Source organism: Stomoxys calcitrans, chromosome 4, assembly GCF_963082655.1.
Source record: "Stomoxys calcitrans chromosome 4, idStoCalc2.1, whole genome shotgun sequence".
Lineage (NCBI taxonomy): Eukaryota > Metazoa > Arthropoda > Insecta > Diptera > Muscidae > Stomoxys > Stomoxys calcitrans.
The window spans coordinates 9,593,971-9,607,824 of record NC_081555.1 but is presented as its reverse complement, the minus strand read 5'-3'; the positions used below and the strand labels follow the sequence as shown (position 1 = coordinate 9,607,824).

Below are 13,854 nucleotides of genomic sequence, written 5' to 3'. Positions count from 1 at the left end.
AATGAAATAAAAATTCTTTCAATTTCAATTCTAAGATTTCAAGAACATTTTTACTCTTACTAACAGATTAGTTTTTTCATTCAAGGATAGCAATCTATTATACAAGATTTAAAGACAAATAATCCCCAATATCAAGTAAAAGTTTTTTCAATTGAGGAAATGTTTTTTTTTCTTAAAATTAAGTAAAAAATACTTTCAATTAAGGCAAGGTTTTTCTTAAAAATTTAGAAAATTGGGATATCAAGAACATTTTGACTCTAACAATTTTGTTTTTTACACCAGAATCTATGATACTAAATTTAAAGTTAAAAATCTTACAAGTCTTTTACTTAGGAAATTTTTTTTTGTTTTTTCCAACTTGGAAAATTTGCATATCTTTTTTACTCACGAATAGGCATTTATTTTACTACTTTTAAAGGCAAAAATCCTAAATATCAAGAAAACATTTCCTCAATTAAGAAAACTGGTTACCCAAATGCTTAGAAAATTGGAATGTAACAACATTCTTACTGCCACCAACAATTTGTTTTTACTCAAGAACAGTAATCTATACTACATTTAAAGCCAAAATCTTTCAATTAAGATAATTTCTTCCTTAAATATTTGAAAAACTTGGATATCAGCGATATTTTGGCTTTAACTACAAATTTTGATTTTTGTATTCAATAATAGGAATTTATTATACTACATTTGAAGGCAAAAATCCTTAAAATTAAATAAAAATTCTGCCATTTAGAAGCATGTTTTTCTAAAAAATTTGAAAAATTGGCATATAAACGACATTCCCAATCTCAAACAAACAATTTTGTTTTTCACTCAAGATTAAGAATCTTGTATACTACAAATATCCTTAATATCAAGTAAAAATTCTTTCAATTAAAAAAATGTTTTTCTTAAAAAATTTGAAAAATTGCATATCATTGACGTGTTTATTTTCTTGATCATTTTTTTTTTCTCGAGAATAGATTCATACTACACTTTAGGACTAGAGTTTTTAATAACAAGTAAAAATCCTTTCAGTTAAGAATATTTTTTCCTTCAGAATTTGGCAAATTGGGATATCAATGACTTTTTACTTCTTTTTACCTAATAGTAGGGCTCTTTTCTTCATTTAAAGGCCGAAATTCGTTTTGTCAAGTAAAAAAAAAATTAACTTAGAATAATTTTTCCTTAAAAATTGGAAAATTAGAATATCTTTAAATTTAATTTTAAATCTCCAAATATTATTTTCGGTTCAATTTTGTCATCGAAAATAGTTTAAAATTAAAATCTCAAAATTTGTTTTTGTCGAAAAACTCTCATTGAAATATCTAAAATGAGAATAAGTTCAATAATGTTGGCCTAAAAATCGAAGGATGAATGTTGAATATTGAATATTCCACACCTCTTAAGTAGTCTTAAGCCCATTTTACTTTAAGACCATGGTAAACTATTTTTTTATCCTCCACCATAAAATAAAGGATTTACTAATTTCCTCATACCGTTTGTAACATACCGAAATATTGATCTGAGACTCAACAAAGTATATATCTATTCTTGATCGCCTTGACATTCTGAGCCATATCCGTCCGTCTGTCGAAAGCACGCAAACTTTCTTAGCAATACATCCTATTAGTATAGGTCGGTTGGAATTGTAAATAGGCCATGCATGCACCATATAAAATGATCTTGGAAATGGCTTACTTGAACCTCTAGAGGGCGTTATTCTTATCCGATAGGCCATGCTTGGATATAGCTACCATATAAAATGATCTTGGAAATGGTTTGCTTAAACCTCTAGAGGGCGTTATTCTTATCCGATTTGGCTGGAATTTTGTACAACGACTTCTCCTATCACCTTCAATATACGCACTAAAAATGCTGTGAATCGGTTTATAAACTGAAATAGCTCCCATATAAACCGATCTCCCGATTATAATTCTTGGCCTCAGTTCTTATCCAATTTGGCTGAAATTCTGCACAATTACTTCTACTAAGGTCTTCAACATCAAAACCAAGTATGGTGTGAATCGGTCCGTAACCTGTTATGGCTCCAATAGCATAGCAATTCTTATCCAATATCCTTTTTTTACCCATAAAAAGATACCAGGCAAAGAATTTGACAAATGCGATCCATGATGGAGGGTAAATGAGAATCCGCCCGGTCGAACTTTGCATGTTTTTACATGATCAGTTTTATAATGATTTGAGGCTTTTTGACCCTCAATTACTGCGACATGGCGCTTCCATAGGAACATCTGACATGAAATGAAGTCATAGATGGGCTTTAAATCTTATGACGATCAAGAATATATATACTTCACAAGTCCTCATACACATGTTTAGAGGTGTTTCAAATGGATGACGAAGTATAAGAGGTTATTATTCTACATTTGATAAAGAATCTAAAATGTAAATATATATATGAAAACATTTTAAAAGAGACCAGGCAAATGAAAACCCTGCAAACATTTTTACCTATTAATGTGTCACTATGGAACTTTTAATATTTTTTAAAAACGTATAACGTCAAAATTTCATTTTCGTTTTCTCGATTTATTTTCTCCTACTCCTCAGACCTTTTCTTTACATATATATATATACTTATATACCCTTTCTTAAAATCTCTAGAGCACTAACAAAGAAAAGTTTCTTCATTGTACAATACACTTTCTTTCGATTTTTCTTTTTTCTATCCTTCCAAAAACACATCACTACGCAAAAAAAAAAAAAAACATCAACAAATGTATGAAAATTTTCAATCTTTTTCTCATTCCATCAAAAAAAAAAAAAAACTAAAATGTGAAATGCTTTTTACTAATTATTAATGAAAAAATAAACCAAAACATCTTACATTAAAAATAAATCACCTCAAAATCCCAGGCATAAACTGTAAGGACGATGAATTTTTCTGTTTCGATCATAAATATTGCATAAATGCAACGCAACACTGTGATGGATATTATGATTGTAAAGATTTTTCAGATGAACAAAATTGCATTGGTTAATATCTTTTCTATACTATCACCATAAGTAGATGTCTATGTAATTGCAAAAAGTTTAATTATTTTATTATATTAATTTTTTAGATTTTTTTATTAAATACTTTATAAATATTTAATATTTTGTTTTTAGTATAAGTTGTATTTTTTTTATCAAAAAAGTAAGTCTTTTTTTATGTTAAGGCATGTTTTAAGTGTTTTATTGTAAAAAAGCACATTTTCGGTGTAGCCTCTTCTGCCTTCCCTCCTTTATAAAAAAGTTGAGTGTTGCATTTTATTAATGTTTTTTATGATTTGTATTTTTTTAAATAGGTTGTGCAGCTGATCAATTCCGTTGCCGCAATGGTGAATGTGTCCCTGGCTATGCCCATTGCAATAATCGCCGTGAGTGTGTAGATGGCTCCGATGAGGAAGATTGTACAGATCCTGCTATTTCAAGTGGACGTTGTGCACCTTCACAATTCCGTTGTGACAATGGTCAATGTGTTACAGCCTTTGGTCGTTGCAATGGTTATGTGGATTGTGCCGATAGTTCCGATGAAAAATATTGCCGTAAGTATTACCCATGATTTTCAAAAATTTAAGTGGGAGCATTTCATGACAAATGAGAAAAGTTCTGAGTTAATAATTGTTAGCTTTCTTAAACAGAAAATAATGTGAAGAAACAATTTTTTCTATCCTTGCAAGAGTTTTCTAAACCAATTCAAGTAAATGAAATAACGGACTAATTGGTGTTACATTTTTTTATACCGCCCACCATAGGATAGGGGTATACTAATTTCGTCATTCTCTTTGTAACACCCCGAAATAAGCGTCTAAGACCCCATAAAGTATATATCCTTGATCGTCATGACATTCTAAGTCGATCTAGCCATGTCCGTCCGTCCGTCTGTCGAAAGCATGCTAACTTTTGAAGGTGTAAAGCTAGGCACTTGAAATTTTGCACAAATACTTTTTAATAGTGTACGTCAGTTGGGATTGTAAATGGGCAAAATCGGTCCACATTTTGATAAAGCTGCCATATAAACCGATCTTGGGTCTTGATTTCTTGAGCCTCTAGAGGGCCCAATTCTCGTCCGATTTGACTGACATTTTGCACGTGGTGTTTTGATATCACTTCAAAAAACTGTGCTAATTATGGTTCAAATCGGTTAATAACCTGATATACCTGCAATATAAACCGATCTGGGATCTTGACTTCTTGAGCCTGTAGAGAACGCAATTATTGTCCTATAAAGCTGAACTTCTGTACGAAGTATTTTGTTATGACTCACAACAAATGTCCGATGTATGGTTCAAATCGGTTCATAACCTGGTATAGCTGCCATATAAACCGATTCTGGATCTTGATTTCTTGAGCCGCTAGAGGACTGAATTCTCATCCGATTTGACTGACATTTTTGGCACGTAGTGTTTTGATATCACTTCCAACAACTGTGTCGGTTCATTACCTGATATAGCTGCCATATAAACCGATCTTCGATCTTGACTTCTTGAGGCTCTAGAAAACGCAATTCTTATCCTATTAAGCTGAAATTTTGCACGAAGTATTTTGTTATGACAAAACACGAGATCGGATGAAAAATGGGCTGTCCAAAGACTCAGGAAGTCAAGATCCAAGATCGGTTCACATGCCAACTGTATCAAAACATGGACCGATATGGCCCATTTACAATCCCAACCGACCTACCCTTATAGGAAGTATTTGTGCAAAGTTTCAAGCGCATAATTTTAATTTTTGGATATGGCTAAATCGATCTAGAATGTCAAGACAATGATTCTTCATCGTTTCTTGTATGTACTTTGTGGGATATCAGATGAATATTTCGATGTGTTACAGACGGAATAATGAAATTAGTATACCCCCATCCTATGGTAGGTATAGGAGTGCGATTTCGACTCGGTAGAGATTTAGGCCCTTCGATCTAAAATAACTTGCTTTGCCAAGTTTCAGTGAAATTAGGCAAAAGCGGGCTTTTATGGCTCTCGTTACGGTTGTCGAGGGGACGAGCACAACTCATATGGCCTTTATAGTCCGATAGTGCCCATATACACGAAAAAATAAAAGATTTGGACCATCTTTGCGATAAACATCTGTTTAATAGAGGAAGTACTATTTTTATAGTCCCTGTGCAACATATCATTCCACCGTTGAGCGATAGTCATGAATTCAGGATATTTTGATGTTAAAGTCACTTCGCTTATCGTATAGCTTTTATAAACTTTGTCTGTGTTAAAAAAGGCTTTTCGGACGAAAATACCAAACTTCTTTTAAGCCAAACATACTCCGTTTATAACAAAAGGCAATTTGTTACACGAAGAAAGGATTCTTTTGGTTTTTTTATATATATTTTGTTTCTTCTCCATTTGGCACAGACTGTAGTTAAGAAAAACTCTTTTTTTTATTGGGTAAAGCTTAGTATCGGCTCCCCGGCAGCCGAAAATAAAATCATGAAATAAAAATGTGCATAAAGTTGAACATTTTTAGGGCGGTATGAAATAAGGCCCTAAACGGAAAATGCAATAAAACCCCAAAAATGGGGCTTTATTTCATAATGAAATACAACGCCAATAGTAGAAATGAAATAAGGCCTCAACGAAATGAAAACACATCCCAAATTAAAACGAAATAAGGCCCGAAAACTAGATAGATATTTTCATTTAACATATAGTCCCAATTTTAAAATGAAATAATGCCCCAATAAGTTGACGATTGACTATTGCCCGGAAAGTCTTTCGAAATGTACTGCTCTGCGTTTTATTTTAAATGTTTCTAAAATGAAATAAAGCCCTAAAAATAAGATTTGGGGTTTGGTGTCATTTCCAAATTTGGGGTCTTATTCCATATGAAATTGAACCCTAATTTTTACAATGAAATAAAGCCCCAACTATCGTCGTTTTTGTTTCATGTATAAAAGTTTGGGGTCTTATTTCATTTTCTGTTTTGGGCTTTATTACATTATTTCATACGGCTTTTTAGATCAGTTTCTTTCAATATCAGAGTTTTGAACATTCAGCTACTGAGTAAATTGTAAAAAAGAATAAAAATCAATACAGAAGAGCAAATTTTTTTCCAAATTTGCCCGTTGGCAACTCCACTGAAGGAGAGTTGCAATCCATAATCGACACCTAAAGCTTAGTCTAGCAGCAATTAGTGTTGAGAGGTTCCCGATCGTTTGCGAATGTAAACTCGGAACTAGTTTTCAAATTTTACCATAGGTTAAAAACATGTTCGTTCTTACCAAACGGCGCCAGTCTGGATGCAACGAAATTACTTCATTGCATAAATTTTTTGACAATATTCGGCGCCATAAAGAAATATGCATTCTTTGTATTCGTTACAAATTGCAATCTTGCATCTTATCATAAACAAAATCTTAATGTTTTTCATAAAATAAGTTTATTTGTCGAAAAGTTCGTTTAGGGCCAATGAATTATTTTTTGCGTGCAGCAAAGGAAGAAACCCAAATATAATTTAGAACTCTCTCATTTGTCATTGGATTTTTTAATTATACATTTCTTTAATACTCCTTTTCTTTTGTTATACGTCCTTATTTATCATTCATTCATCGTGCATTTATCATTTATTTCCATTCGAATTTTTATATATATTTTGCGTTAAGGATATAATATCAAAGAATCCTACTATGATTTTGAAGGAACCTCAACCACAACAATGACCAATAGACGGGCATGTGGTCCCAATATGTATCGTTGCGAAAATGGTCCTTGCATACAATCATCAATGCGTTGCAATGGCGTTTATGATTGTCCTTTGGACATAAGTGATGAGTTAGATTGTCCTACTATGGATAATGAAATCGATAGTAAGTTTTGTGTAAAAAATCGATAGTAAATTTTGGTTTAAACCAAGCACCTGGAAAAAGGTATGAATAATAAGTAGAGTCCGGATTTTTATGCAAAATCGAAATTTAGACATCCTTTATTTTCTAAATGTGTTGGTATTTTGCAATAAAAATTAATTTTCTTATGCTATTATGGCTTCAGGAATTGGCTTCTGTATGCATATATGCAGAATACCAATGCATATCCCAAATAATTTATGGCGAAATATCGATTTTACATAAAAATCCGGACTTAATAAGGCAACGAAAAGTTTACCGAAAACTAATGGTAGCACCAAATAACAAGTTCTAACTAAAATCCGATACTTTGAGCCTTATTTATGAGAACTCATTATTAAGACTTGTAAGAAATTTAAAGCACTAGCCATTTCCAAATTTGTAGCAAGCAATGTTTTATGTACAATTTAAACAATTCACTTCCGATGTTTATAACTTAAGCCCAATTGATATCCAAATTTTCTAAAACTCACTTACAAGAAACCAACAGTAGGAGCACAAATTTGTAACTAAGACATATTCAAAGTTGGCCTCCAAAGAATTAAGTACCAAATTTTCTAAATCTCACAAAGAACCCATTAATATGAGCACAAACCTTTTCACCAAGACAAATTCAGTGTTTTTCTTTAAAGAGAAAATCCGAACCCTTATTCTAAATTTGTAAAATCAATTGAAACATATTTTCTTAAAATGATAAATATCTCGACGGTTGTGGTTTCCTTAATTTATTATTTCAATACAAAATAAAAAAAATATTTTTTTTAATTTTAATTTATTTCTATGCTAGAAAATATCGCTCTTTTTTGAAACTCTCCATTCACTTGTACCGATTTTATTTGTTTTTAACAGCTGATGTACCTACCACTGCAGCTCCTCAATTGAATTTGAAGACCTATCCTGATAATCAAGTCATTAAAGAAAGTAAGTAAAAATTTAAGTAGTACAGTCCATTTTACTAGTCTAATATCTTTAAACATAAGTTTAAACTATAAGTTTTAAAAAAATTGATTAAAATTAATGTCTTTCGATTTATATTCTTCCTATTCCAAAAAAAAATGCTTATTTATAACAAACCAATATGCTTAAAACAATTCCCCCCAAAAAATATTAACCATCAGGATATATAAGGGAGGGTAAGTGGACTACACAAAAATCTCAAAACAAAACAGATAATATATGCCACACCTAACTATTCACAAATATTTACAAAATGTCTTGTGTACAGCAAATTAAGAATGCACTAAAGATATCAAAAATATTACACAATAATATAAGATATTTATACAAAATCAAAATATTGGGTTGCCCAAAAAGTAATTGCGGATTTTTTTAAAGAAAGTAAATGCTTTTTTAATAAAACTTAGAATGAACTTTAATCAAATATACTTTTTTTACACTTTTTTTCTAAAGCAAGCTAAAAGTAACAGCTGATAACTGACAAAAGAAAGAATGCAATTACAGAGTCACAAGCTGTGAAAAAATTTGTCAACGCCGACTATATGAAAAATCCGCAATTACTTTTTGGGCAACCCAATATATATTTGAAAATAATGTAAAAGAAATATAAAAAAAAAATACCAGAAAAAGGCATTCTCCGATACTCGCAATATTTACACCGGCTTCCTCTACCTCTTTCAAGGCTTCATCAAGTTTTTTGAATACGGTCGTTAATATCGATTTCAAATAGGTTTATTTGACACATTTGTTTTATAGAACTGTCAAATAAACTTATTTCAGGTTTTATTTAGTTTTGTGATTATGGCCGATTAAGTTTGGCCGGGATACTCACTGTCTTGCAGTTACCAAAATCCGATTAAAAATGCCACATTTATGAACCAAATGTAGCTAAATCAAAATATGGTCCGATCTGGACACAAACTAGGAGGGGTCTTACACAACTCACTGTCTAAAATTTCGCAAAATCGGTTAACTCTCTTTTATTATCTCATTACCGTTTATCAGATGATCGGTCTACGACAGCCATATCCGAATATCATACGATCGGCACCATATTCAGCAAAATTGGGTAAAAACCAGTAAGGAAAGGCAAAAGTCGGGCGGAGCCGACTATATAATACCCTACTCCTATACCCTACAATTATAAATTCGGGCAATATATAAATATATGTGTATATGAGATTTTCAAACCGATAGTTCGAAAATTTTTGTTACTACGGCCATATAAGTGCACATCCGGCGATAAATATGTATGGATGCTACATCCAAATTTGAACCGATTTTGATGAAATCTCGCAGGTATGTTAAGATCAGTAACAAAACAATCCGTGCCAAATTCTGTATAGATCGGTTGAAAATTTTAGCTTCTACGGTCATTTAAGTAAAAATCGGGCGATGGATATATATGGGAGCTATATCTTAATCTGAACCGATTTTGATAAAATCTTGCAGATATGTTAGGATCAGTAACAAAACAATTCATGTCAAATTTTGTGCAGATCGGTGGAAAATTTTAGCAACTATGGCCATTTAGGTGCAAATCGGGCGATACAAATATATGGGAGCTATATCCAAATCGGAACCGATTTTGATAAAATCTTGCAGATATGTTAGGATCAGTAATAAAACAATTCGTGCCAAATTTTGTGCATATCGGTGGAAAATTGTAGCTACTATGGCCATTTAAGTGCAAATCGGGCGATACATATATATGGAAGCTATATCCAAATCTGAACCGATTTTTACCAAAATCAATAGCGTTCGTCAAAACAAATCAATAGCGTGGGCTAAAAAAGTGATATGTGCAAAGTTTCGTGATGATTGGGTTACAAATACAACCTGCACTTTGATTACAAGAATACATGGACTCACAGACGTACATGGCTTAATCCATTCTGAATCGATCGGTATACTTATCAGTGGGTCTAGCTCTTCTCCTTCTTAGCGTTGCAAACAAATGCACAAACTTATAATACTCGGAATCACAGTGGTGGTACAAATAGACCGACATCAAATCCGGATGTCGGTCTAGATGAGGACCGATCTGAACCATACTCAACACAAATGTCGTGGAAACTAATAATCTCACTGTGCCAAATTTTAGCAAAGTCGGGCAATAAATGGGCCCAGAACCTTAAATTGGGAAATCGGTCTATATGATATCTATATCCAAACATAGACTTATAGACCATTCTTAGTACGGATGCCGCAAGACCTAACGCAACTCACTATGACAAATGTCAGCGAAATCGGGTAATCATATCGTCTTTTATGCGCTAAGACCTTAAATTAGGAAATCGGTCTTTATGGCAGATATATCCAAATATAGACCGATTATAACCATACTCTGAAAAGATGACGAGGGGCCTAACACAACTAATAGTGCTAAATTTCAGCAAAATTGGGCAATAAATAGGGCTCAAACTTATATAGGTTGAGGAGGATCTCCGACTACCTGGTACTAGTGCCGACTGGAGTGAGGGCATTTGTGATTCGATTTCCTGAGAGGGGCGAATGGTGTACTTGAGGAGGTGAGACCTCTACATATACACAGATGGCTCCAAGATGGAGTCAGGAACTGGATTGGGGGTAGACTTCCAATGCACTCAATATCAGTATGTCTTTCAGACTGCCGGACGAGTGTACGGTCTTTCAGGCAGAGGTCTATGCCATTCCAGTGGCCGCAAGAGAAGTTCTGGTAAGGTGCTTGCCGCCATCGAAACTCGGAATTTATGTGGACAGTATGGCGGCGCTCAAGGCCTTGGGGTCGAAGATGGTGAGGTCAAGATGCGTGGCGGATTGTTTGGATAGGCTCCGGGCCCACGATGTGACGCTGACATGGCTTCCTGGGCATGAGGGAATTCCAGGTAATGAGAGGGCAGACGAGTGCGCCAGGAGGGGTTCGTCTGCACCGGGCGGACCAGTCATCGGTCTTGCCTAGATGGGATGGCCAGGCCTAGATGGGATGACCAGAGCAGCGTCGGTGGCGAGGTGGGACTCGGTGGATGGTTGCCGGACTGCGAACGCGCTATGGCCAGTCATCGACCAAAGGAAGACGAGGGAGTTGCTGGCGTTCGATAAGAGGTCGATGAGTACCTTGACAGGAGTCATAGCCGGACACTGTGCCATAGGCCGCATGGCGGCGCATATGGCGTTACCGCACAACGACTTCTGTAGGAGTTGCCTCGATGAGGATGAGAAGGAGACTATTGAGCACTTGCTGTGTTCCGGTCTGCAGAGACGTAGGAGAGCCGTTTCTTCTGTAATCTGGGTGATCTGGCGAACGTACCACTAGTATGTCTCTTGAGGTTTGTTGAGGGAACGGAATAGTTCCGACGGGGGGTGCCACAAATTCCGGCGTAGACAGATACGTGCTTGCGTAGGGACGGGCGGTTCTTCACCCCCCGCTCGGGTTCTCCTGTCTTTTCTTTTATTCGTGTACAACCTCTAATCCGAGGTCTCACACTTTCTTTCTCCTACCTTTCTCTCTCTCGCGAGGGTACCACAATGGGCCAAACTGGCCTCAGAGTGAACTCACCTTTGGTGGGCAACCCATTCAACCTAACCTAGGTTAAAAACTAAAAATAGGAAAATCGGTCTATATGGGGGCTATATCCAAATATGCTCCGATCTGAATCATCCTCGACAAGAAAGTCGAGGCACCAAACACAGCTCACTAGTCTTGGCTCCAAGAGCTTAAATCCGGATATCAGAAGATTGGTATATATGGCAACTTCATTCAAATAAACGCCGATCTGCATAATATTGAACCTGAATGTCGAAGGACCCAAAAGAATACCGCTCACAACCATACTCTGTACAGATGTCGAGGGGACTAACACAACTAACTGAGCTAAATTTTATCAAAATCGGGCAATAAATAGGGCTTATACAGGTTAAAAACTGAAAAAAGAAAAATCGGTCTATATGGGGGCTATATTAAAATATGCTCCGATCTAAATCATCCTCGACACGAAAGTCTTGGCTTCAAGATCTTAAATCCGGGTAAACGCAGATCTGCATCATATTGGGCCTGGATGTCAAAGGACCCAAAACAACACAGCGCACTGCGACAAGTTTCACCGAAATCGGGCAAAAAAAATGCGATTTTAATGATTTATGAAGATGTCTATATTGGAAGCCCATCTTCAAAATTAACCTGCCTATGAAAAATTAATCTATGGAACAAAATTTATCAATGCGAAGTTTCAGCTCGTTTCAACTTCTTTAAAGATTGTAGCATGATATCAACAGACAAACGGATAGACGGACGTGTCTAGATTGTCTAAGAACTTTAAGGCGATCAAGAGTGTTACGTTGAGTTACAAACGTAATGATGAAATCAATATACCACTGTTCTTTAGTGGTGGTGGCAGGTGCATGACAGACGGACGAACACGAAAGTCATGTTTTGCGCAGATAACTCCCACTATGACCCAAAGCTGGAGGTCTAAAGCCTATGGTTTGTATACAACTCGTCCACATTTACAGGGTGCGCCAGAGAAACCTACTTATTTCAAAGGTCAATAAAAACAAAAATACTTCAGTTATTGTTTTTTGTGGGTGAGCGGTCCCCCATACACCAGGGAATTTTGATTTTTGTGTTATTTGTATAAGAGTATAAACAAAAATTGGATTGAATTGCCCCACTTTCTTATAAAATTAGGGTAAGGGGGAGGGTCCGACCCCGCCCCCCTCCCTCGGATATCAAACAATTAAGTATTCTGTTTTTACCATAAGTCCATTCTACACCAAATCATGATAGTCAGCCGTTTTTAAATCTATATGAAATATATTGGGTTGCCCAAAAAGTAATTGCGGATTTTTTAAAAGAAAGTAAATGCATTTTTAATAAAACTTAGAATGAACTTTAATCAAATATACTTTTTTTTACACTTTTTTTCTAAAACAAGCTAAAAGTTACAGCTGATAACTGACAGAGGAAAGAATGCAATTACAGAGTCACAAGCTGTGAAAAAATTTGTCAACGCCGACTAATGAAAAATCCGCAATTACTTTTTGGGCAACCCAATACATACTCACAAATACAAAATGTTTTTTATATATTGTACAAAAAGAAGATAGAAGTTATAACATATTATAAATTTAAGAAAACGCTATTCCTTAGTGCTGACTCTAAGTATGCTATGCTATTACACAAATACTTTTATTACTGTACATAAAAATTTGACTAAAATTTTTAAAAAGGGTATTTAAAAAAAATATGAACAAAAATCTATGCCCATACTAACCCTTGGAAAAAATGTGATATAAGTTCTTAGAAATAAGAAGCCAGATCCTATAAATGTCTGGGAAAATGTGGCATATGTAAATATTTATATATAATTTCTTATATATTCTGTAAATACACCCTTTTCGAAAAAAAATTATGTATACCCCCTAGAAAATGCCTGGAATGTTTTCGTATGGAATATTTTCGCTGTTATTTCCCTTTTTCAATAGCACTTCTTTTCTAAATTCCCCTCTAGGTCGTGAAGTCATCTTCCGTTGCCGTGATGAAGGTATGCTACGTGCCAAGGTTAGATGGACCAGACCTGGCGGTCGCCCCTTGCCCATTGGTTCCCGCGACAAAGATGGCCGTTTGGAAATTCCCAATATTCGCATGGAAGATTCGGGCACTTATATTTGTGAAGCTGTTGGCTATCCACGTCATGTTTCCGGACAACAAGTCTCCGTCCAATTGACCGTTGAGAAATGTAAGTATAATCACAAAGGCTTGCTGGCAAGCGGGGCTTTTTGCACAACCCTTGCAACGAATTTTAGTTATTCAATTTCAATGCTATTCGTATTTTCGTAACTTTAATATGCATGCATGCAGCCTGGGGATCGAATAGATATTTTGTACCCTCAACTAAAATAAAATATGGCACAGTGCCTCACATAGACATGGAATTTTTTGGATTAGGTAATATTGAAAATTTCATTTATATTATCCTATTCCAAGCGAACCTACAGTAGAATATATGCTATAGTAAATATAAACCAAACAAACTTTCCTTTTCTCTCTTAACGGCTTTTCCTTGTGGGAATTT

General features: G+C 34.8%; 1 protein-coding gene across 7 annotated transcripts in view; it reads left to right on the top strand.

Moving 5' to 3' along the window:
- LOC106081403 (basement membrane-specific heparan sulfate proteoglycan core protein) overlaps positions 1–13,854 on the top strand; it is a 304,578-nt gene that overhangs the window by 245,461 nt on the left and 45,263 nt on the right. For all 7 annotated transcript variants that reach the window (XM_059366577.1, XM_059366576.1, XM_059366574.1 and 4 more), the window contains 4 exons: positions 3,294–3,533; positions 6,641–6,808; positions 7,694–7,765; positions 13,291–13,518. In XM_059366577.1, coding sequence (XP_059222560.1) covers positions 3,294–3,533; positions 6,641–6,808; positions 7,694–7,765; positions 13,291–13,518 — 708 coding nt within the window. The remainder of the gene's footprint in view (positions 1–3,293; positions 3,534–6,640; positions 6,809–7,693; positions 7,766–13,290; positions 13,519–13,854) is intronic.